The sequence below is a fragment of the Mustela lutreola genome, chromosome 5, assembly GCF_030435805.1.
Source record: "Mustela lutreola isolate mMusLut2 chromosome 5, mMusLut2.pri, whole genome shotgun sequence".
Classification (NCBI taxonomy): Eukaryota; Metazoa; Chordata; class Mammalia; order Carnivora; family Mustelidae; genus Mustela; species Mustela lutreola.
This window is the reverse complement of record NC_081294.1, coordinates 94,235,665-94,260,406: the sequence shown is the minus strand read 5'-3', so window position 1 is coordinate 94,260,406 and position 24,742 is coordinate 94,235,665. Positions and strand designations below refer to the sequence as shown.

The 24,742-nt window shown below is 35.1% G+C and overlaps 1 protein-coding gene across 4 annotated transcripts in view; it reads left to right on the top strand.

Annotated features, from left to right (window-relative positions):
- The window catches only part of ADAMTS6 (ADAM metallopeptidase with thrombospondin type 1 motif 6), a 303,174-nt gene that overhangs the window by 215,662 nt on the left and 62,770 nt on the right, over window positions 1-24,742 (top strand). For all 4 annotated transcript variants that reach the window (XR_009353976.1, XM_059175095.1, XM_059175096.1 and 1 more), the window contains 3 exons: window positions 51-114; window positions 16,444-16,546; window positions 22,968-23,101. Coding sequence is in view for 3 of the 4 variants with exons in the window: in XM_059175095.1 (XP_059031078.1) it covers window positions 51-114; window positions 16,444-16,546; window positions 22,968-23,101 (301 nt within the window). In the remaining variant the exon portion in view is untranslated. The remainder of the gene's footprint in view (window positions 1-50; window positions 115-16,443; window positions 16,547-22,967; window positions 23,102-24,742) is intronic.

Below are 24,742 nucleotides of genomic sequence, written 5' to 3'. Positions count from 1 at the left end.
CTCTTTATGTAGACAGATATATTCACATGTTTAACAAAATGTGTTTTCAGACCTTCAGGAGGTGGAAAATATTGCCTTGGGGAAAGGAAACGGTATCGCTCCTGTAACACAGATGTAAGTAAAACCAAACTTTGCTATGAAAAATTAGCTTACATTTCCCCTAGAGCAGGGAAATTTTTAAAGCTATAAGCTATTTGGTCATAAATCCATGTGTATGAAGTCATATGAATTTTTAAAATTGTTAATAGTGAATGGAACAGGCTTCATGTACAGAAATTCGTTCAACAGGAGAGAAGGGGAAACTCCAGCACTAGGAGCAAATACAGTCTCCCCCAATAGGTACCAAAAGAGAGTCAGTCATAGGTCCTCCAAAATGACTTGGTTCCCCAACACTCACGCCTTTACCACCCTATCTTTCCTGAGTTCACCAGGATTAATCTTAATTTGCCCATAAAATCAGATTATTTTACGTTTACCACTGTAAGAGGCCCAAGATTCCCACATCATTCTTCATCTCTTGCTGTCCAGTCCCATCAAGTTCTGCATACCACATCTTTTGTTTTGTATCTCTGCTCAGCTACTGAAACTTTTCTTGTGTGCCCTTAGGAATTCATGATCCATTGGCAGCAAACGCCCTTCTATCTTGATGTCTCTGAATTTTCGTTTCTCTTCACTTTGAAACTGGCTGTCCTCTAAAGATACTTAAAATATTAGCCCTCGAAAGGTATTTCCTCCCTTAACTCTTGAATGAGTAGAAGTTGATTGACTTTTTTAAATATCTCATTACCCCTTTTAGATCATTCTTCCTCCCTCCTACCTAAAAATCACACCTTTTAATTTCATGTCCTCAGGGTGTTAACACAGTATTCCTCACCATCATGCTCTGCAAAGCTATTCCTATCTTAATTTTCGGTTATTTAATATTACCAGTCTTGGTTATGTAAGTATGTAGATGTTTTTTCAATATCTTCTCATTTGGATTCTTCCATAAACATACAAACATGTTGTTATTTCACCTATCTTAAAAAAAAACAAACACCTGCCAGTTCTTCCCCCATTTTTTTTCTTCCCTTTGAAACAAAATTCCTCAAAAGAGTTATACCATATCCACTACCTCTTCAAATTCTTTCCTAAAATTGTTCCTGTCAGATTTTTGCCACCATTATTCTACTAAAAATGCTCTTGTCAAGTCACAGATGACTTCCATGTTGCTAAATCTAATAGTCAATTCTGAGTGTTCATCTTACTTGGTAGTCAGTAGGCTTCCACAAGATACAACTTTTTGGTTGTCCTTTTTTATTATTATTTGTTTTTTTCTTATTCTCCTTTGCTGTTCCTATTCTTTTTCTCTTACTTCTCAGAGTGTCCAGGACCTAGTCCTTGCCCCTTTCTTGTGCACTATCAGTATTCATTTCCTTGGTGATCTCATCCAGTTTCATTGCCTTCGATAGCATTCATATGTCATTTGGCACCCAAATCTATATTTTTGGCCCAGATTTCTTTCATGGATTCCAGACTCATGTCTTAGCATTAGGTCCTTAGAAAGTCCTGCAAAGACGATACAATCTAGCCCTCCATTACTTTTCTGAACTAATCTCTTACTATTTTTCCTCAATAGCCATGCTCCAGCCATGTGGGCCTCCTTCCTTGTACATACCAGGCATGCTCCCACCTTAGGGCTTTTAGCATTGCCCATTTCCTTTACCTTATATACTCTTCTCACAAAATATCTCCATGACTTACTCTCTTACCTAACCTTTATTCAACTGTCACCACCTCAGTGAGGCCTACCCTGAGTACCATATTTAAAATTGCAACTTTCCCTACTCCCTACAACCTTGAGACTCCTAATCTTTCTTACCCTGCTCTGTTTCTCCCATACATACTTATACTCCGTAGCTTATTGATCATGTTTACTTCCATGTTACGTTTGCATGTAACAAAGAAGTAACAACATGTGACTTCAATTACAATGATCATTTCAAGATGTCAGCATTATTTATTCATTCATTCAACAAACCATTGAATGCCTACTATATCTCAGACTGTTCTAGAGTAAGAAAGACCATCTACTCTCAAGGATCTTACAATTTCCTGGGAAATCAGTTAAATGGAGATAATCACTGCTCAGAGTGATAAATACATGATATGCTGGAATAAGTATGGGATGCTATAAAAGCACATAGAATAGGCACATAGCCTAATTAAGGATTTAGGATTTCTTCCCATAAGAAAGTAAAGATATGAGGGGCAAATAGGAGCTGAACAGAAAAGAAGAAAACAACAATGAAGCATTCTAGGTAGAAGGAAAATTAAATGCAAGGCTTGTAGGTTAAACAGCATGATCTTTACTGAGGCAGTAAGACACTGTTCAAAAACTTAGCCTCAGATTTATACTTTATATGAGAATGGATTGGAGAAAGTGAGACTACAACAGAACAATAAACGGTTCAGAAAGAATTTAAGGGTACTGTTGGGAATGACTGAAGTGATGAGCCATGCAGTCTGCCTTGGCAGTGGAGTCTAAAGAGGGCTAGGAGGAGAAAATTAAGGACCTAAATTCAAAAATTCATAAGAACCAATATAGTAAAAGAAGCAGGGTGAGGGAGATAGAAGGAGTTGGGATCAGAGAATGGAATGTACTGGATTTCATATATGACAAGTGAGACTCTTCTCAATGACGAGAAATCTTCAGTGTAACCAAGGGAATGCATGCCTAGCTTTGGGCAGAGATGAAGGAGTTCAAAGATCTTCAAGGTTGGGCAATTTGGGAAGTCTTCTATGCAAATGAGATCACATCCTGAGGTCACTCAGGATGATGTTAAAGCCTAGACTGTGAACCGGGTATCAGATCCCTTAATAAATAAGAGAAAATGACCATGATGAGGTTAATAGGAATGATGAAGCCAGATAGTGATTTGGATGCTATAGCCTGAATTTTAGAAGAATAGAAGTCTTACGTAAGGGTAGAATAAATGAGTATCTACTGTATATCAGACTGTGTTCGGTAGGAATGAGAAAGGCAAACCTATGTCTCAATTCATATCTGTTTCTGTTATATAATTATAGGGGCAGGCACATATTTCTACCTTAATAAGATAGGTACTATAATATGAATAATGTATGATAAGTAAATGAGAAAAAAAGTACTAGACATATCAGTCTTGTTGGTTTTTACCCCTGAACTTTGTTTTAGACGCTCAAATTGTAGAACTTGCTGTTGGTGGATTGACATTTCTATTACCAGCTTTGTCTTTGGTTTCAGCTTTCAGCAAATGATACAATCAACATAATATCATGGAAATACAATTTTTTTCACCAATCTAGACTCTTCTAGTTGAAAATATGAGACTATTCAATTATCACACTGAAATTTAGTTTCATGCTAAGTTAATAAAACTGTCTCAGCATAAGTTTATAAGGTTGGGATTTTAAAGTATAATCTAATATATGAAAATTTAAACTTTCAGAACACATAATCTAGTTGCACTGTCCAGGAGAACTTTCTTCATTGATAGAAATGTTTTACATATGTGCTGTCCAGACTGGAGGCCAGTAGCCAAATTAGCTATTAAGCACTTGAAAATGGTTGGTGTTGGGGGGCTTCAGTGGATCAGTCAATTAAGTGTCTGACTCTTGATCTCACCTCAGGTCTCAATCTCAGGGTCATAAATTCAAACCCCTCGTTGGGATCCATGCAAAGTGTGGAGCTACTTAATTAAAAGAAAAAAAAAAAGAAAGAAAAGAAAAAGAAAAAATGTGGCTAGTGTAAATGAAAAGCCAAACTTTTAAGTTTAATTAATTTAAATTTTATAGCAACATGTTGCTCACAATGGCCGTGTTAGATAGCATTGAACTGCATAGTCTAGTTCTTCAGTAGAAAAATAATTGTTATAAAGAAGACTATAAATATTATATCTAAAGTTCTCAAAACAAATCAATCTTAGCTCATTTTGGAAACAAATGTAGAATATTTCCATTTTTGGTAATGATAGAGTAAATCATTCTGACAGAACTCTTTTTAAAAATTATTGAATAAGCATGTTTTAAAACATCACTTTAAAATCCGCAAATAACTGACAAGATAGTGAGGGAAATTCCTGAAGGCTAAATTCTTTGAGAAAGGGGACTTCAAAAATGGTAGTGGAGCATCAGAACACCTAAAGTGCCTTTGTCCTGACAATGTTCTGCGAAAAAGACAAGATAAACCATTATTGTGTCTCTTTCCTCTCTATTAGGAAAGCGCTTACCAAAGCTCCCCTCTTGTTCGCTTGGCAGACTTCATTCGTATTTTATTGGCCTGGAGACCACATACCCATTTTAAACCAGTCATGGGCAAAAAGAATGGGATTACCATAATTGGTTTAGACTAATCCAAGTTTGCCCCTAAAATGAGGTTAAGGTCACCTTTCCTGAAACGTAGATTCCTGGGCATAAAGCAGAATTCTGTTAGTAATAAAGTAGAGAGTGACAGATCCTGGGTACACCATACATGTCTGCTCGGAGCTTTTTTACTTCCCATCTTTACTAGTAGAAGTAGCAGCAACAGCAGTAGTAGTGGTAGTAGTACATTTACTGAGTATGTATCAGATCCATTAATTTAACTATATTTTCTTCCCATTCTGAGAGTTCTTCTCCTGGGCAATGAGTTGGCTTGCTGAGATATTGTAAATTTTTATTCTTTCAACAAAAATCCAGAAAAAACATGCTAATTTAAAGTTTTGGTATAATTTGTTCTATTACAACTTTGCCTCGGCATCACAAAATAGCTCGTAAGTGACTGAGTCATTTTGTGCCTTATTATTTGCCACTAAGTAATACAGCGATTAAAGTCAAACTATATCGATATAGCTTGAATGGTAGAGGAAAATTGTTGTGTATGTGATGACCCTTCATCCCACATTCTCCTTTTTGCTAGTGAGTCCTCATGCTTTGTCATAGAGTCCTTATCATGTGTTTCTCCCTGTTCTTTGTACATTGGCCTCTGGTCTCTGTAACTCAGCATCCTCAACCCTTGCTTATTAACTTATTTCACTTTTTGTGGGAAGAGGAGATAAAGTCCTGTTTACTCCAGTATTCCCTTGTTAGGAATTTGCCATGTATTTTTTAAAATGTGGTAGTATTTTATTAGAATTGCTATTGTTTTTGTTAGTGTCCTGTCTCTGATCTGTCTGCCTCTAACACATTTTTTTCATATGCCTGTTATTTTTACTGTGCAATTTTGCAGAAAAAGGTTTTTCAAGAATGTATGTGTCATATTAGACTAGAAACTCCTATATTTTAAAAAAATCTATTCTAAAAATTTCTATTATAAGACAAGAGAATTTAACAATAAATCATGAAGAGTGAACTGATTATAGTTAAGATTGAGTCATGCAAGCAAGAAAACTTCAGTGTGTTCCAGCAAGCACAGAATGGGTGTTACTGTGGAAACATTATAGGACTATTGTGTTGTATTCTTTAAATTAATCTTGAAACTTTTTCCTAAATGTGCAATTGTTTAAATGGTCTTTTTTCCCTGTGTATTGGCTGGGTGTCTGTTATGTACGAGCTACCCTAATTTAAGGGATCCAAGAGTATACTTATCTTTATTAGATCAGTCTCCAACCTAAGTGCATTTTTGACATCATTTAATACTATGCACATCATATTTCATGACACTGTAAATAATATCTAGGAGAATCTCTTACAATTAGTTAAAATCAAATTGACAGTCAAAAACTAGGAAGCAATTCATAAGCATAATTTTGGTTTGTCATTTGTGATCCAAGAGCTTTTCTTGAGACTTAAATAGAGAATAAAGAATAAATTCAAATGATTCTGGAAAGATTTTCAAATCTTTGCACACAATGAGATCATGTTAAGCAGTCAAATGGCAGGAGTACCTGTTTATGAATCTTTGAGGTTTGCTCTATGCTATTTAATTTATGCTCAGAATGTACATTACAATAAAAAATTTAAAAATCTATGTGTGGCTCAGTTGGTTGAGTGCCCGACTCTTGAATTTCGCTCAGGTCATAATCTCAGGGTTTTAGGATTGAGCCCCATGTAGAGTCTACTTAAAATTGTCTCTCTCCCTCTGCCCCTCCTCCCACTTTCAGCCTCCCACCCCCAGGACCTGCTCATGTTAGCTCATGCACACAGGCACATGCGCACTCTGTCTCCCTGGGGAAAAAAAAAAGGAAAAAGATAAAGAAAAGAAAATCTAGGAGATGTTAGTCTGATTCACATGTGTTTGATAGAGTCTACTTACATTCCTTTTAAGATCTTACAACCCATTCCTCATAGCCTGTCAGTTTCTCATGTACTATAGCAGTCTTGATCTTCTCATTTCTGTCATTGGCCAGCTAGTACTATAGATTATTACTTCATTCTCACTTTTTATATATCATAATTATTTAACATAATTAGTCAGTACTCACTGATTAGAGTTGGATTAGCTTCATTAAAATCATAAGTGAAAAATAGAATAAATTAGAAAATCCAAGGAAAAGGAAAATATTTAGTTGGCATCAATACCTTAAATATGTACCATAAGTTCCTTCTACATATTAAGATGGGCCTCTGAGTTTCTTTGAGACCGGAGTAAACAAGCAAACACTATCAATTCTAAGTTTCATAATGTCTAATAGCGACAAAAAAGGAGATATATCACAAAAGAACACTTTGCTATTTTGAAGTTTGATACTCCTACAAGGATCTCCACACTAGTGAATCAGATGGATGCATGCAAGGCTGACAGTACTCTTTTTGCTTAAGTTAGAGGAAAATTAAAACTAAGAAACTTTGTAGGCCAAGTAGTCTTAAAAAGTGTATAGCACAAAAACAAGACAGCCACACCTTCTCCCCAATGCTGATTTAATTCCCACCACAGACATTTGAAGGATGGAGGAGTGGTAGAAAGACAAGAGCTCTCTAGTAGAAAGCTCATGTTCCCATTATTTCCTGTCCCATTTACCCCAGTTGGAAAGAAAAAGATCCCCAGAGATAGAAGGGGCAACTTATAAAGAAAAGAATCTTAATCTTTAAAAATTTTAAAATAGAAAATTGTATCCAGCTGTAAAATTGGCCTGACCAGTCTCAACAGCAATTTAATTAGCCTAGAGACCAAAGGTATTCACACTTTAGACTCTGAAGCTGATTATCTGCATTAGGATGTGTTAGACAGGCAGTTTGTTCCCTAGGTCATCATCATTGGTCACCCCAGAAGTCTTCAGAAACAACTGGACAAGGACTCTTTCTTTGACATCTCTATGATTGTCTCTAGGACAGAACAGCATATAAAGACAATAGCTATAGCAGGAACAAATTAAAATGATTTTCATCTTGAAGTTATTGAGAAACCAGGAGCTGTTTTATAGATATAGAGTAGAATTGGATGAAGTTCAATCTCACTATTAAAATAGCAACTACAATGGGATTTTTTTTTTTAAGATTTTATTTATTTATTTGACAGAGATTGCAAGTAGGCAGAGAGGCAGGCAGGCAGGCAGAGAGAGAGGGGGAAGCAGGCTCCCTGCTGAGCAGAGAGCCCGATGCAGGGCTCACTGCAGGGCTCTATCCCAGGACCCTGAGACCATGATCTGGGCTGAAGACGGAGGCTTAACCCTCTGAGCCACCTAGGCGCCCATAGGATATTTTAGATCATAAGCTAATCTAATAGATAATAGACGTTGCCCTTGTAAGATTTTGGTTTGAAGAGCAGAATTTTATGGAAATCATAATGCCATAATAAAGGACATATCTACATTTCCAAAAAGAATTTCCTGTTTTTCCTTAGCTAACTCTCCAAAACCAAAGGAAAAAAAAAATCCCTCCTTTTCCTATTGTTTTTTTGTGATTTGCTGCTTGATAATGTGACCAGTGTGGGGTGATCAGATTAGGTGGAGGCTGGCAGCGCTGGTAGTGAAAGAATTCACCCAAGACAGAACAAAGGAGGTAGAAGTTTATCACATATACTACAAGGGAGAGGCATATACCACAAAGGACAGCAAAGCAGAGAAAAGCAGAGACTGTCTGCCAAGAGGCAGTGGTGGTGGGTTGCAGTTAAAGAGGGAAGGTGAGGAGGTATGGGAATGTATGGAGCTTTCCTTTTTTGATACCTGTGTCTGGGTGTAGGTATATGGTTTATAAATATTTGGAGGTGGGTTGCCTAAATATGCTGTTTGTATTCAGCCTGGAGATTGCAGGTCAGTGTGTGCCCTTCCACCTTACTCAGATTTCCATTGTTCAGGTTGGTTGTGTAAAAGCAACCTGGACAACTAGGGTAAAACTGCTTGTAAAATACCTAAGCTTCACTCAGGCTGAGATGGAAAGTCTTATTTGTCTTGCATCTTAAACATCACATCTCCTCCTTTATCTTACACATCAAGACTATTAAAAAAAAAATTATAGACTCAGAAGGGTTGCTAGGTCATCTGTGGTCTGTTCAAAAATTTAAGCATAGATTCTGTAGTATTTTCTTAGGTATTTTCTCAGTCAGCCTTTTTAATTTTTTTTTTAATTTTTTTTATTTTGACAGACAGAGATCACAACTAGGCAGAGAGGCAGGCAGAGAGGCAGGCGGAGACAGAGAGAGGGGGAAGCAGGCTCCCCGCTAAGCAGAGAGCCCGATGCGGGGCTCAATCCCAGGACCCCCGATCATGACCTGAGCTGGGGGGGAGAGGCCCCAACCCACTGAGCCACCCAGGTGCCCCTAGTCAGCTATTCTAGAGGGGCATGCTTTTCTGCCTTTTTTTTTTCTTCTTCAAGACCTTACTTACAGTCATTAAGAGGTGATACTCCTTTGGTTGTGGAGAAATATAGCCAATATTTCATGATAGGATTGTAGTAGAAAACGTTATCGATTTTGGATTCAGATTGACTTAAGTTTGAATGCTGACTGTAACCCTTGTTGCTGTTTGGTCTTGGCAAAATAACTAAACCTTAGGGAACTGCTATATTGAGTATAATTACATCCAACTTGCAGGGCTGTTTGAGAAATAAAAGATGTAAACACACATGTAGAACGTTCGGTGCTGCTTCCTAATACTTCATCTGTACTGAACAGAGTGTAGATAATATTATGGACATTTTTGTTTCAGAGCAGATTACAAAGTACTTTCATACATAACCTCATTATATCTTCAAATCACTTTTATAAAGAGGAAGAACAAGTATTTTTTTTTTAAGTGTTTTAAAATGAAGTACTAAATCTGATCAATAGGCTAGTACCATGGAAGGGAATGAGACAGGCATGGGATTTCTGAGTACTGATTTAGTGCTCTTGTAGTAGACAGAGCCCTTGGGAGGTGTGTGTGGCAAGGTAAGCGCCTCTGAAAGAGTTTGGTCACCTTTGGCATTGTCTTACTTCCAGTCTAACCTTACCCTGCAGCAGAACCAGATAGCTGAGAACATTCTGAAACTACAGACCTTGCCCCCAGGGAGAGGTGTGGGGTAAGTGATAACAAGGTACAGAGTTGATCCATAACAGCATTATAACCATGTCCCAAATTATAATTAGGAAACAGATTATGTGTCAAACACTGGATTTTTTATAAATATTTTACAGAATATTTATTATATTATTATATATGGCAAAAAAGTAACAGGAGCAAGTGTCATTAATCTTTAGGTTAGTATGAATTCTATGGTGTGCATCACGTTTTGAAAAATAAGGACTAGCTTTTAAGCACAGAATAGAGCTTGTTTGTTTGCTTTGTTTTTAAAAGGGATGTTTTAAAAATTACAAAGTAAATGTTTGTTGCCTAACGTTTTCAAAGACTAGGGGAAAGGTTTATATAATGGACAGATAGCATTTTAGTTAAATTCAGGCTATACAGAAATAGATTTAAGTCTGAAAACTTGCATAGAAGACTATGGTATCAAAAGACCTGCTAGATTCTAGTTTGCCTAGACAAATACAGGTTTAGCAGGCTTCTGTTTCTTTTTCTTTTTCTTTTTTTTTTTAAGTAAATACTCAGTGAAACTACAAAAAAATCAGAAAACATTTTGGAGAGAAAAGATAAGATTCAATCAAAAGCTGGTTGAGAAGATTCACTGGATACTACGTTTAACTTTAGTGAGATAATCATACAATACCTGATAACTGGGCAATCAGGAATTTTGTTTGCAACTTCTAAGAGAAGGTGTGGAAGCAAGGACTTTGTTAGCCCTGTGTCATTGCATGACTTAGTGATGCCTGTTTGGATAAACAAAAATTTCCTTTCTTCGCAGTCCCATGTCAAGTACCTCCTGACTTGCTAAGCTGATCAGGTGCTGGAATTTAAATTCTGCTTATGCTCCTGAAACTAATAGGGTATAGCCAGCTAAGAGTATGTTGCCATCCTGGAGAGGAAGAGGAAAATTAAATTTGGGGAGTTTTGAAGTGTTGTCTAGTGTAATGGTGAAGAAGCAAACGTGCATTTAGTGTGGGAACAAGAAAGGAAGAAGCAGCAGAAGGTGAAAAGGGCAATAGAGAAAAGAAGTAGGAGAATAAAATGCCAGTTTTGCTCATTTTGCAATTTTACATGAGGCCATAGAAATCCTTGCTTCCTTCCAGCCTGCCTATCTCCTTTATGAAGAAGAAAGGAATGGGAAAGGGGAAAAAGAATTTTCTTGCTCAGCTTTCTTCTCGCACTTTATTAGAGATAAGAAGACACAACACAGAATTTATAGAATTGTCCTCTTTTGTAAGACATTTTGGGACGTATTTCTCTTGAAGTTAAGTGGCATTTTGGGTGTATTTTGCAAAAGAAAGAGAGAAGGCACAAAAGCCTTCTGCAGCTTGCCAAGGTCACCCTATTCTTTGGGACAAAACCAGGATTAGAAACCCAGTAATAGCCACTACAAAGTTTGTCAGCGGAAGCTGAGATTTCTTTCTATAGCAACTTTTATGCCCCAATGAATTATCTTTTTTTTTTTTTTTTTTAGGTTTATGTACCAATAAAGAGTATTAAGTTTAGTCAAAAAGAGATGCTTTTAAACAATCAGTGTAATTGGAAGTGTAGATAGTCTGGAGAATGTGCTAATAACATACATATCTGTGTAAAAAAAAAATGAGCTGATAAAGATGCTAGTATTAATTTTTTTATTTCTTTGGAAATACTAAGATTAAAAATGCTGAGACCTGCAGCTTTGCCCTCTGGATTTATGTGGGATCCTGCTGGTTGCTTTTTAGATGGAGAGGATGCTTGATTAGTGTTAACACCAGGAGGCTGAAAACCTGTCAGGCTTTACATAAAAAATTGGTTGCTTATGCCCACTGTTTTTGCATGGTGTCAGCATTTATTACCTTTAAGCAATTTAAAAAGCATTACTCTTTAAACTCTCTACTACTCCTAAAAAAAAAAATTTAAAAAAAATTTTTATGTAATTTTTCCTTAAGAAATTATTCTTTTCTTTGGTCACTCTTTTCCTTTGGAATGAGAATATACAACTCCTACTGAGTTAATTTCTAATCAACACAAATTCAGAGCATTCACTGAAGGAAACATTGAAATCAGAAAAACAGAACAGCTGGTAAATTCTAACAGAACTGGTCGGGATATTCTAGAAACAGAAAGGCATGGGATCAAGTCTTCTACAGTTTCCATGCTATTCTTGAACCTCCCTAACACACTCTTGTTTCAGGGCCTTTGTATTTACTATTTACTTTTCTCACTGATGTGTAAATCACTCCCACCGTTTCTTCTAACTCTCTGCTCAAGGGCTACCTTATTGGAGAGAATGTCTCTGACCATACCATTTTTTTAAAAAATATTTTATTTATTTATTTGACACAGAGAGAGAGAGATCATAAGTAAGCAGAGACACAGGGAGAGAGAGAGTTGGGGAAGCAGGCTCCCTGTTGAGCGGAGAGCCTGATGCTGGGCTTGATCCCAGGACCCTGAGATCATGACCTGAGCTGAAGGCAGAGGCCTAACCCACTGAGCTACTCAGGCACCCCAAGACTATACTATTTTAAAAGAACTTCCCTGTCACCTCACCAGCAATCCCCTTGTTTTTCTTCTTTCTCACCTCTAACAAGAATGAACTCCTGACAGCAGGGACCTAATCTGTTTTATTGCTTTATTTCCAGAGCTTACATCATATGTGACACATTTGCTGAGCAAAAGAAAGACATTTAAGGCCAGTTCTTAATGGCTGGCTTTAAGAGGACTAATGATAATCTTATGATGTGCTCATATGAAAGCCGTCAAGGTCTAGATACCTTACGTTTAGGGATCAGATTGTTCAATGTAGATTCAGAAGAAAGGGTTATAGAAAGATAGATTTGGGCTAAAAGTAAGAAAGAATCTGATAATTGCAACTACCTGAAAAGTATTTGATTTTTCTATACATGCTTGTACAGATTGCATGATCACTTTAGGGATAATTGTAGAGGAAATTGAAGCATCCTTTACAAATTAGATTATAGTCTTAGAAGTATATGATTCTGTATTGATTCAAAAATTAATCACTGAATTTGATCATTCTTCAAAGTGCTGCTGGACATATGTATCTATTATGTTACCATCTTAAATCAGGGTAAAATTCCAGGTGGCCCTGTCACCTCTTTTTGTAAATAAGATTTTATTGGAACACAGAACTGACCTTTCATTTGCATATTGCCTATAGCTTCTTTCACACCATAATGCCACTGTTGAGGAGTTGCAACAAAGACCGTATGGCATACAAGGTCTAAAATATTACTATGTGGCCCTTTACAAAAAACGTTGGCCATCCTCTGCCCTTAACCAATAAACTGCAAAAAATAATACATAGAAATAAATAAATCTCTATTCAGTCTCCCAAATACCTCATCAACATCATCATCATTATTATTATTTCCAACCATAATAATATAAACCTCTCTGAATATTTAAGTAGAGGGACTTTAATGGAAAAAAATGGTTAAATAGATGTTGGAAGAGGCTGGCAAGCCCATAGATCAACATCAACAGGAAGATGCCACCACTCCCTCCGTCCAGGGAGACCAAAGAAGAGGGTAGTTTTATCGGAGTCTAGATGCTGGAATTATAGGATAGAATCATAGGATAGGGCTAGAGAGGGGAGGGATGGGTAAGTGTGGTGCTATTACCTGAAGTTGGAATCAAAAAGATTATTCTGCCTATGGTGCTGCCGTGAGGTGGAGAGAAAGAAAGAGAAATACTCTGGCTTCCCCCAGTAGTGCCTTCATTGCCTGAATCATTGTCAGAAGTCAGCAGACACAGAAGACTGGGAAATGGAGCTTGCAGAGTTCATTCCCCAGAGATACAGAGCAGAGCAGGAGAAGGTGAGGAATGAATCTAAGAATGCCTAGACCCAAGACCAGAACAGCTGCTAATAGTTATTTACTTCTGTCCTATGCCAGTTACGGAGCTAAACAGTTCACATGAATCCTCTCCTAGGAGGTAAATACTAGTATATCCCTAGCTTATAGATGAGGTTTGGAAAATTGAGTGCATTGCTAAAAGCCATGAATTAAATAAAAGACCAAGTTAGAATTGAATCCAGGTTTGTCACACTCCAAAATTTTGCTGTTAGCCCTCCTGTTTTATAAATGAGGAAAAAGTAGTTTGGAGAAGAAAAGAAAGTTGCAGCTGAAATGACAGGAGTTCAAGTTATTCCTATTAAGTTCTTATACATCTTAACAGAGCTAAAACTTTATGCTGTTACTGTAACATTCAGAGTTCAAAGGAAGCTCCCATTCTGATGAAGGAGTGTCCTTACACCCTGAAACTATCACTAAGCAAACGTTTATAGCCAGTGTACTCGGTAAAAGGGATTATTAATTACAAATGCCTAAGAGTGTTGAAAGAGATTAAATAGATAATATATCTATAGGCTTCTGAATAGTGTACCATAGAATGGGTACTTGCTGAATGCTTAGTACATACTAAGTAGTTGTTGTCATTGTTAATATTTTTATTATGTTGACCCTGAGTAGTTATCAGAGGAAAGAATATAGATTAGAAATTTTATGAAATATTATCCAAGTGTTTTGTTAAACTATAATATCCTCCTGTCGGACTTTTCACTTTGCCTGTATTTAGGAGATTCGTTACAAGATAGTCAAGAATGGGATTTTTTGTTTGTTTGTTTTTAAGTAAATAGTCTTCATAATGCCTTAGTTTGTTAATTTGGGGCTTTTTTAATGTACCAGTGGTTTTCTATGAAATGTCGTCTTTTCTTATTACTTTATAAATTTCTTTTGTCTACGATGGAACTATTCCCAACATACGAACTTCTCCTTCCTGTAACCATGGCTTTACTTCACTTCCTTCTTAATAGTTTTAACCCCCTAGAAATATTCTTTCTCACCTAGCTCAATTCCTATAATACTTTATAATATTATAAAAAATAATTACTTATAATACTTGTAATTGTGCTATACTCACGATTTTCCTCCTACACAAATCATTTGACACATGGATCTTTTACCTTATGGAGCACCTATAGGCCACCTGTGCTGTGCTGTGGTACACTCATTGCCTGAGACAGCACTGCTGTTCTCCCATTTGTGTCCCATTTCTCCAGCTAAACTGAAAGCCATGCTTTGATGATTGTTTTAGTGGTTGGTGCTTTACAAATACTTAAGTTTTATTGGAAAACTTGTAGTTAGAGTTCAAAGTAACTGTATTTTTTGAAAATTTTGATGATGTTTGCTTAAAAATTAGTCTTGCTACATGGCAAAGCCACCAACCACTTTCATCCTTGAATGGGAGTCCCTGAAAAAGTGTCTAGAATGGCTTTTCTTTGATGCAAAGATTGGCATGCGGTGAAACAAAAGACTCCGGAAGTGTCTGTCCAGCATGATGCACTAAGTAGCCTATGTTAAATAGTCATTTTTCATTTTTTAAAAAGACAAGAAGGGTTATTTGACAAGCAGAATCATTGGGTTTGATATTGCAGTGTCAAACTTTAATGTGCAGAAATCATAATATGGGGCTCACAATGGAACGTAGACCTATTGACACTGTTTTCAGAATTTGAGGCTTTTTTTAAAAAAAAGATTTTATTTATTTATTTGAGAGACAGAGAGAATGAGAGCAAGTGAGCATGAGAGGGGGAAGGTCAGAGGGAGAAGCAGACCACCAACACATTCCTCCCCACCCTCCCCACCCCTCGCTGAGCAGGGAGCCCTATGCGGGGCCCTATCCCAGGACTCCAGGACCGTGACCTGAGCTGAAGGCAGTAGCTCAAACAACTGAGCTACCCAGGCACCTGAATTTGAGTCTTTGGACTTGATATGGTAGAGATTTGAACCCCAAATATAGGAAGTAATGATGACCATATGACTATGTGCACATTGTGATCTGTTGTTTTTGTACATGCTTCAAAGGACCATTTATAATATACTAACCTCAGGAAACTATATAAAGTAAATGTAGAGATCCAAGGGAGGGCAGTAAAAAGTCCTTGACTGATCTCTGAGAGTTTAATCTACTCATCACTTATTCACAATTAAGAATTTTATCTCCTGACCTGTTTTATTCTTCCTTATGTGAGCAGGATATTTTTTCCATCAGTTTATCAAAAGCAGTGATTATTTTAGGTGCTACAGCTATAGAACTCTAAAAGATAAGTCAAATTAGGTCATATTGCTCAAACACTGAAAGGTTATACTTCTAATTCTTTGTGAATTTGAAGATTGAATTTAGGATGGCCTGTGGTATTTGGAATCTAGACCTAGCTGCATTGGCAAGGTTCTCCTTCTTTAAAAAAATCAGGTAGATGAAACATTCCAAACTTTTAGAAAACAAATAACCTTCTCTTCACCCTCTCAACATCCTCCTCTGCTCCCCACCCAACACATACAGATGTTTTTAACCAGTTCAGTATTTTATTTTCCGTGATGTTCATAGATTAAATGTAAATCTTAGTAAATCCAAATTCCTTGAATTTGAAGGTGTTTAGACTTGAGGACTAGCATTTGCCCAGTTCATTCCACATCTTAAAATATGGTTTTTGTCAAGGCCAGACAGTAAACAGCTATAGTAGTAGGGATCCAAACCACAGTTAATAGAGCTGAATGTTGTGTTACAAACCTGCCTCTTGATTCCTTAAAATGAAGAGCTGGGAGTAGCTGTGGCAACTGGACCTTAAATAATGTTACCAAAAGAGATTTTGTGTTTTAGTTTTTTTCATCTAGTTTTTAATATGTATTTACAATCCTGATGGATTGATTGCAAAGTGGACTATGACATGTATCTGACTATAAAGTTATAAGGAAACTGTCTGACACTTAATTTCATATAAATTACTTCAGTTATTTATTCTGTGGCTAAGATATAATTCAGACACATCAGTTTGAATACTGCTGTAGAATAAGTAAATGTAAAGTAAATGCCAGAGTTATAGCTACAGCATCAGGCAGTGAGCTAATGTGACGAATTCAGGCAATTTTAATTTTAGGGACAATGTCCCTTAGTTTTAGTATTTTTCAACAATCATACCATTTATGATTTTATTTTATTTTAGCCATGTCCTTTGGGGGCCCGAGATTTTCGAGAGAAACAGTGTGCAGACTTTGACAATATGCCTTTCCGTGGAAAGTATTATAACTGGAAACCCTATACTGGAGGTAATGTATAACCAGCAGAGCATTCATCATGCTTGAGAGCTTTGCAAATATAAAAGAATATATAAATACATACAAACACACACATACATTCATACACATACTAGTAGAAATCATTGTTTGCAAATCAAGGCAGGATCATGCTTATAGTACTGTACAGTTTCCCTGTAATAAAGTTTATGTTAGTAAAAATGATCAGAGATCATTTATAAAAACCTAATTCTATTTAACAAGGTACAAAAGTCCTAGAAAGGATATAAATCCAAATAATGCTTTTGAATTCTTGAGACTTTCTTGGGATAAATGGATATTACATTATAACCATTTATAATCACTAAATATTTAGAATTATCACCCTGAAGACAACTTATAACAATATAAATCAAGTTAAAAGTGGCCAGGAAAACCTGTATTCTTTCTTGGTCAAAGGCCAAGGATCTTCCAGTAGATTATTATTATTCTTTTTTAGTGTTGGGGATCATTTGTACCCTATAATTTGGGCATGTATCAAATACTAATTGTTCAGTAAACACCAGAAGTTTTCTTGTATTCCCAAAATACAAATTAAATCTTGTTAAAATTTTCTCTTGGAGAAATTGAATGTACTTTTAAAAAATTTCTATTGTTTGTTTTTTATTCTACTATCTTGCCTTGAAAATTTTCCGACAGAGCAATATTAAAATAATTTTACATTGACAAGATTCTACCATTCACATTATGATATACTTTGTTACATGTCTAGTCATCTCTCCATCCATTAATCCATTAATTTTTTGATGTGTGTCAAAGTAAATTGTAGCCATTGCTATACTTTCCTCTAAATACTTCAACATGTATAAAATTAACCACAGTTCAATATTTACTTACTGTTTTAGAGGTTAGATTATGTACAATGCAATGCACAATCTTAACCGTACTTTCCCTGAGTTCCGACAAATGCGCACACCTGCAAAACCCTATTAACGTACAGAACATTACCATACCTCCAAAATTCTCATAGTCCCCATAGTGCTTCCCAGTCAATAGCTGCCTCTACCTATTTCTTCCAAGAGGCAACCCTGTTCTGAAATTTTTCTTCCTTACCATGTATTAGTTTTGCTGGTGCCAGAACTTCATGTAAGTGAAATCATGTCATATTTACTATTTGGGGCCTAATGTTTTTGAGACCCATCCACGTTATTGCACATATGAATAGCTCATTCCTTTTTATTGCTGAGCAGCATTCCATCGTAAAAACCAGTTTTCCCATCCTACTATTGATGGCTGACCACCTGAGTTGTTTCTAGTTCTCAGCTGTTCTGAATAAGCTGCTGTGAACATTTTTGTAGCATTTTTTTGGTGACATATGTTTTCATTTCTCTTGGGTAAATACTTAGGAGTGGAATTGCTGGGCAATAGGGGAGGTGTGAGTTTAGCTTTAAAAGAAATTGCCAGATGTTTTTCCAAAATGATGTACCATATTACAATCCCACCAATAACATATGAAAGTTATGTTCCTCATCCTTGCCAACATTTGGTATTTTCAATCTTCTGTTGGTAGGTGTATAATAATGTCTCAGTGCTGTTTTAATTTGCATTTTCTGATCACTGATTATGTCAAGTACATTTCTATGTGCTTATTGACCATTTATAAATCTTCTTGGTACACTTGTAAAGTGACTGTTCTAATCTTTTGTCTATTTTTAATTGGTTATTTATCTTTCTATTCTTGAGTAGTAGTTATTTATCAGATAAATTTCATGAATATTTTTTCACATCTTTGGACTTTCCTTTTACTTTTTTTTTTTTTTTAAGATTTTATTTATTTGACAGACAGAGATCACAGGTAGGCAGAGAGGCAGGCAGAGAGAGAGGAGGAAGCAGGCTCCCTGCGGAGCAGAGAGCCCGATGGGGGGCTTGATCCCAGGACCCTGGGATCACGACCTGAGCCGAAAGCAGAGGCTTTAACCCACTGAGCCACCCAGGCGCCCCTCCTTTTACTTTTTTAATGGTGTTTAAAAATTAAGATTTTAATTTTGATGAATGCTATTTTTTCTTTTTTTTTTCCTTTTATGGTTATTGTGTTTAGTATCCTGTCTTAGAAGCCTTTGCCTTTCTCAACTCAAGAAGATATTTTCTTATGTTTTCTTCTAAAAGCTGTATGGTCTTGGTCTTTATATTTGGATCTATAGTCTAAAAATAATTTGGGGTTATGATGTGTATTTGTAATTTCAATTCTATTTTCTTTCGCTTATTTGTCAACAATAGAAATGCACAATGAAATGTTTACAATGTGCAATGAAATGAAATGATAGTACTATGCTAACACCACACTGACTGAATTATTGTAAATGCATAGTCTTGGACACAGGGAGTGTAAGTTCCTCCAACTTTGATCTATTTTTCAAGAGTTCTTTGGATATTCTAGGTGCTTTGTGTTTCTATCTAAATTTTAGAATTGCTATTAATTACTACAGAAAAATATGCTGGGCTTATGATTGCTATCATGTTGAATCTATAGATAGTTGAAGAGGAATTGATAAATTAACAATATTATTTTAACATTGAATATTGAATTCAGTAGTGAATTTATGAACATTATATATATATATATGCCCATTGATTAATGTTTTCTTTAATTTTCTTTAAGTTTTCTTTAATTTCTCTCAGCTATGTTTTGTAGTTTTAGGTGTTAGGTCTTGTGCTTCTTTTGTTAAATCTATTTTTGAGTAATTTTTTTTGCAACTATTGTAAATTAAAGTTTAAACTATAGCATTTTCAATTGCTTGCTCTAATATCCAAAAATACATAGATTTTTGTATATTAAATTTGTATTCTGTGACCTTCCTAAATTTACTTAGTTGTCCTCTTAAGAACAACCGTTAGTCCTAATAGTTGTTTTGCAGATTGCTTAGGATTTTCTTGGTAAGCAGTTATGTTGTCTGGAAGTAGAAACAGTTTCTATCAATTGTTATGTCTTTTAATTCATGTTCTTGCCTTAATACACTGGATTGGCTCTTCAGTACAATTTGTACATGTATGAGTAAATTTATTTTTCTTTGCTCTATTAATATGGTGAATTGTTTGATAGATTTTTATGTCAGACCAACCTTTTAATTCTAGTATAAACCCCATGTGGCAATGATTTTCTATCTTTTTATATGTTATTGGATTTAGTTTCTAATTTTTTATTAAGGGTGTTTTCATCTATTTATTTTAAGGAATTCTGAATTGCAATTTTTTTTCCTGCCCTGTGTTTGACAAGTTTGGGTATTAGATTTACTCTGGCTTCTAGAAATAGAATCCCTGTATATTTTCAAAGAGATTGTAGGATTGGTATTATTTCTTCTTTAGAATAGATTTCACTACTAAAGCCACTCAGGCTTGGTATTTTCTTTGTGAAAAAAAAAAAAATGTTACAAATTCAACTCCTTTAGTAGATAAAGAGATATTCACATTTTTAAAAAATTTTTATGTCTTCAAGAAACTATGGGATACTCCCATATACCATTTCTTGACAGAAAATTGATCATAACATTCTCTTACTATCCTGCTTAATATCTATAGGCTCTGGGTGATGTATGCTCTTTCATTTCTGATATTGATAATATGTGTTTTCTCTCTTTCTTGATCAGTCTTGCTTGAGGTTTATTAATTTTATTAATCTTTTCAAAGAATCAACTTTTGGCTTTAGTACTTTTCTCTTATTTTTTTCTCTTTTATTAGTTTTTGCTCTTCTATTTATTATTTTTAAATTTGGGGTTTATTTTGCTTTTCTGTATTACCAAACTTGATTTTTTAAAAAATTTCCCTTAATTCAAAATCTTTTATCATTTACTTTGTGATTTCTCCTTTGACCTATGGTTTATTTAGAACTATGTTAGTTTTATTTCCAATTATTTGATATTTTCTAGATTTTTTTGGTTATTGATTTCTAATTTCTACTATTATCAAAGAATACTCTGTATGATTTAAATTTTTTAAATTAATTGAGATTTGTTTTATAGTACCATTTATTGTTTATGTTGGTAATGTGCTATCTATACTTGTTTTTAAAGATTTTATTTATTTATTTGACCGAGAGAGATCACAGGTAGGTAGAGAGATAGGCAGAGAGAGAGAGAGAGGGAGGGAAGCAGGCTCCCTGCTGAGCAGAGAGCACGATGCGGGCTCCATCGCAGGACCCTGAGATCATGACCTGAGCCGAAGGCAGCGGCCCAACCCACTGAGCCACCCAGGTGCCCCCAGCATCTAGGTAATTTTAAACTTAGTGAATTTACCCTAAATTCATAATAAGCTTTCACTTTTCACTGAAGGTAACTGGTAATGATGTGACCTAATGTTTAGAGAATCAATCATCTTAAATCTCTTTTCAAAATAATAACAGTACCTCTTCTGAAAACTCACTGTAGTTGAGTGGAGTGCCTGGATGGCTCAGCTGGTTCAGTGTCTGACTCCTGATCTCAGCTTGGGTGTTGATTTCAGGGTCATGAGTTCAAGACCTGTGTTGGGCTCCATGCTGGATGTGGATCCCACTTTAAAACAAAACTAAAAAACCCCTCTCTGTAGCTGAGGAAGCTGAACACATCTTCTGAAATGAAAAAGGGTGAAATGTATTCTTATTATTACCACATAGTGTAGTAGTCTAAGGAATACAGCCATAGTATTTATATGTTCTACATATCAAATGCTACCTTACATAATTAAATTATGTTAGAATTGAGTAAACAAAACTCATGTTTTCTTTTTAAAACCTGGCACATAAAAAGCTACATTAAATTCTAAAGCATTACTGTAAAAAAAAAAAAATGGGAAAAGAACTATACTGGATAGTAATGAAAAAAATCCCTGTAAAGTTCATTGAAATTTAGAGTAAGTTTATTTATAAGAATCTTACAAAAAATGAATATAAATACGTTGATTATCAGTTTAGGAAGAAATTATTCTACTTATTACTTGTTATGTTTGCGGTAAGGAGAGCAAAAGGTACCATTAACTTAAGTCCAATAATAACATATCAAATTATATAGAAGTTCTATAATCTAAACATTGAAAAGGGAAGCAAACGTGGACTTAGGCCAGAGGAGGTAAACTGGCAGTTCAGGAACCAGTCTTTACTTACATAGATGTTTTCATCTCTAGTATTTTTGAAAACTTTGAGTGAGTTATCAAAAAACATTTTTTATTTTAAAACTCTAGGTTTCCATCTTCTCATGAAAAAACAGTATTTGACAATATTGGGCCATTTTCTTGCATTATACAACAATCAACTATAACAATGATCTTTAATGCAATGTTCTTTCTAATTTACCATTGTCTCTAACACTCATTTGGCTTGTCTCTTTGATTTCACATACCTTCGATGAGATTTGTAATTTCTACTGAGATTAAGCATGTCATTTTATCCTTCTTCCTTATTTTCATTGTTAGAAATGATCTTTTTTTATTTCAAAAAGAAATTTTATCAGCATGATTAGAATAAAAGCAAAATATTTTAAACTTCATCAAACGAAGGTTGGACATAAAGTGTTTTTAAGTCATAATTTCAATCAGTAGTTACATATTTAGAAGTAACTTTCTCATGCAATGTTTCGAATAAAATAAATTAATACATATTACATCTTTCCAATATACTATGAGAGTATGATATTACTCTGCTTGTTTTTTTAAATTGCTACTATTTATGCCTATTTTTCAAATCAAGCTTAAGAAATACAAATTTCAGTGACAAAATGAAAATGATGTAGTTCTATTCACAAATAAAATTAGGTATTTTTAAATTATTCGTGTTTAATGCTATATGTAATTATCTTTGATTTTGTAACAAGAATTATTCAAATTTAATGCTATAATTAATTTTACCTTTGATTTGCTTATCTCATAAAAACTTACCTCTACACTAAAGCCACATTCATGGAATACAGTTTGTTTAAAGTGGTTAGTAATTTAGAGGTTTTGTTTTGTTGTTGTTGTTGCTGTTGTTTTAAATAACTACCATATCCTTGCTTAAAGTAGAGTTTTTGTATCAGCTTCAGTTAATAAGTGACAAATGTTATAGAAATTTCCCATTTGCTATATGAAGTTATTGTGCCAAGCCTCAAACTTTTATTTTCTTAGTTTTTTAAAAGTTTTTATTTCATCCATTTTTTTCAACATTCAGGTACCTCCACTGTGTTCCCTTTTGACCTAAAATATATTATTAAATATATACTAGAAATACCTGAACATATTAAACCTTAAAACTGTTCCACAGATCTTCTGTTAAGTTGTATAAACAATGAAAATAAATATCAAATTTTAGCAAAAGAGGGAAGAAACCTACACATCTGGGTATATATTGAGTGAATGATGTCTGTATGAATTGTAAATTTACTGTGGTTAATATGGAATCACTGTTTCTTAAAAGAACCACTCCATTTATTTCTTTTCTGCTGTATTTGTCCAGGTGGGGTAAAACCTTGTGCATTAAATTGCTTGGCTGAAGGTTACAACTTCTACACTGAACGTGCCCCTGCAGTGATTGATGGGACTCAGTGCAATGCGGACTCACTGGATATCTGTATCAATGGGGAATGCAAGGTTGCTCCAATTTTGAATTTTACTCCTTTGGTCAGGGGTGCTTTTGAGACGTTTGTCTTTTTTCTCAGATGGTTGCTCCTAATTAATACTATGCTCAGTTTTAATAAAGAGAGCTACATTTTAGAGAAATTCAATTTCCAATTAGGTTAACAATACACATCGCTAAAGGTAGACTAGCCTATTCATATTCAAACATTATGTAGATACGATTTATTTTGGTGTTCCAGTTATGTATGTAGTAATTGCTAGAACTCTGAATATATTTTGGACTTTAATTTCTGTTATTCTGTTACGTTTATAAACAGATTACAAAGATGATAGGAAGAGAGAGGGAACAAGGATTTAGCTCATATTCATATGGCTACCACATGTTTTCATTGGAAGGTTGTTTAATATATTTCATAGCATAATTTTTCCTCAAAGTGTGAAACAGCTAAGTTCCTCCTACTTTGTCTCTTTTTGAAGCATTTGAAGCACAGTGGTTTTCATTATAGAGTTAGTCTTTACCTTACTAAAGCATTTTCTTTAGAGAATTAGCCAGACTAGTTGAGAATTTTAAGAGCAAATCCATGCTATTTTCCTAGACCTGTGTATAAAACTTAACCATAATAAGAAAAGCCATAAAAACCACTGTTCTCATAACTTTTTTCACTGTTTGTTTTTACTTTATATTAAGGAGAAGCACAAAACTAAGTCTCAGAAACTGAGAAAGAAGTGATAAAAACACTATCTGTTTTGTGTCATAATTTCTTGTGAAAGTTTCTGTCCTTCAGGCTACTTGATTCTCAATATACCGGATGATCCTGTGCATGTGTGTTATTTCTATGACAGTATTAAAATTCTGGGGGGTAGCAAAGACAAAAGTACAGGTTTTATTCAGAGATCACATGCCTGATATCAATGGCTAAAGGTCATTATACAAATTCAAATGCCAAAATATGTACCAAAAATATATAAAAATCCATATTTCTGTGATTAAATGCAAAACTGAAAGGTAGAATTTCAGCTCCCAAGATCATATACTTACATGTCCTTGTTTTTATGACAATTTTATTCAGCTGGTGGAAATAGGTATTCATTTTTAAAGGTTTACCCTGTTTTGAATTCTGTAACTAATCCTTGACACTAACAATTGGATATCCAAAAGCATCAGTGATTTAGAAAGGTCAAACCATAATGCTCAGTCACAACTCCTGCTGTTATAACTCTATGTAGGACAACAGGACAACATGGTATTTTTCTTAATTCTTGCATTTCTTTTTTTTTTTTTTTTTTTAAGATTTTGTTTATTTGACAGAGAGAGACACACAGCAAGAGAGAGAACACAAGCAGGAGAGTGGGAGAAGCAGGCTGCCCACTGAGCAGGAAGCCTGATGCAGGGCTTGATCCCAGGACCCTGGGATCATGACCTGAGCTGAAGGCAGTCGCTTAACCAACTGAGCCACCCAAGTGCCCCAAATCTTGCATTTCTTGATTGAAGGTATAAGTAAGAGTCCATTGCCAACAAATTATAATATTTTAAGATTTGGAGCATGGATTCTATAAATGAAAAAGAAACCTAGGTTAGAAATACAGACATACATTCCTGGGGAATCAGAATTCTTTCCCTTTAAACTTATTTGTCGAGAAATGTTAGCTAAG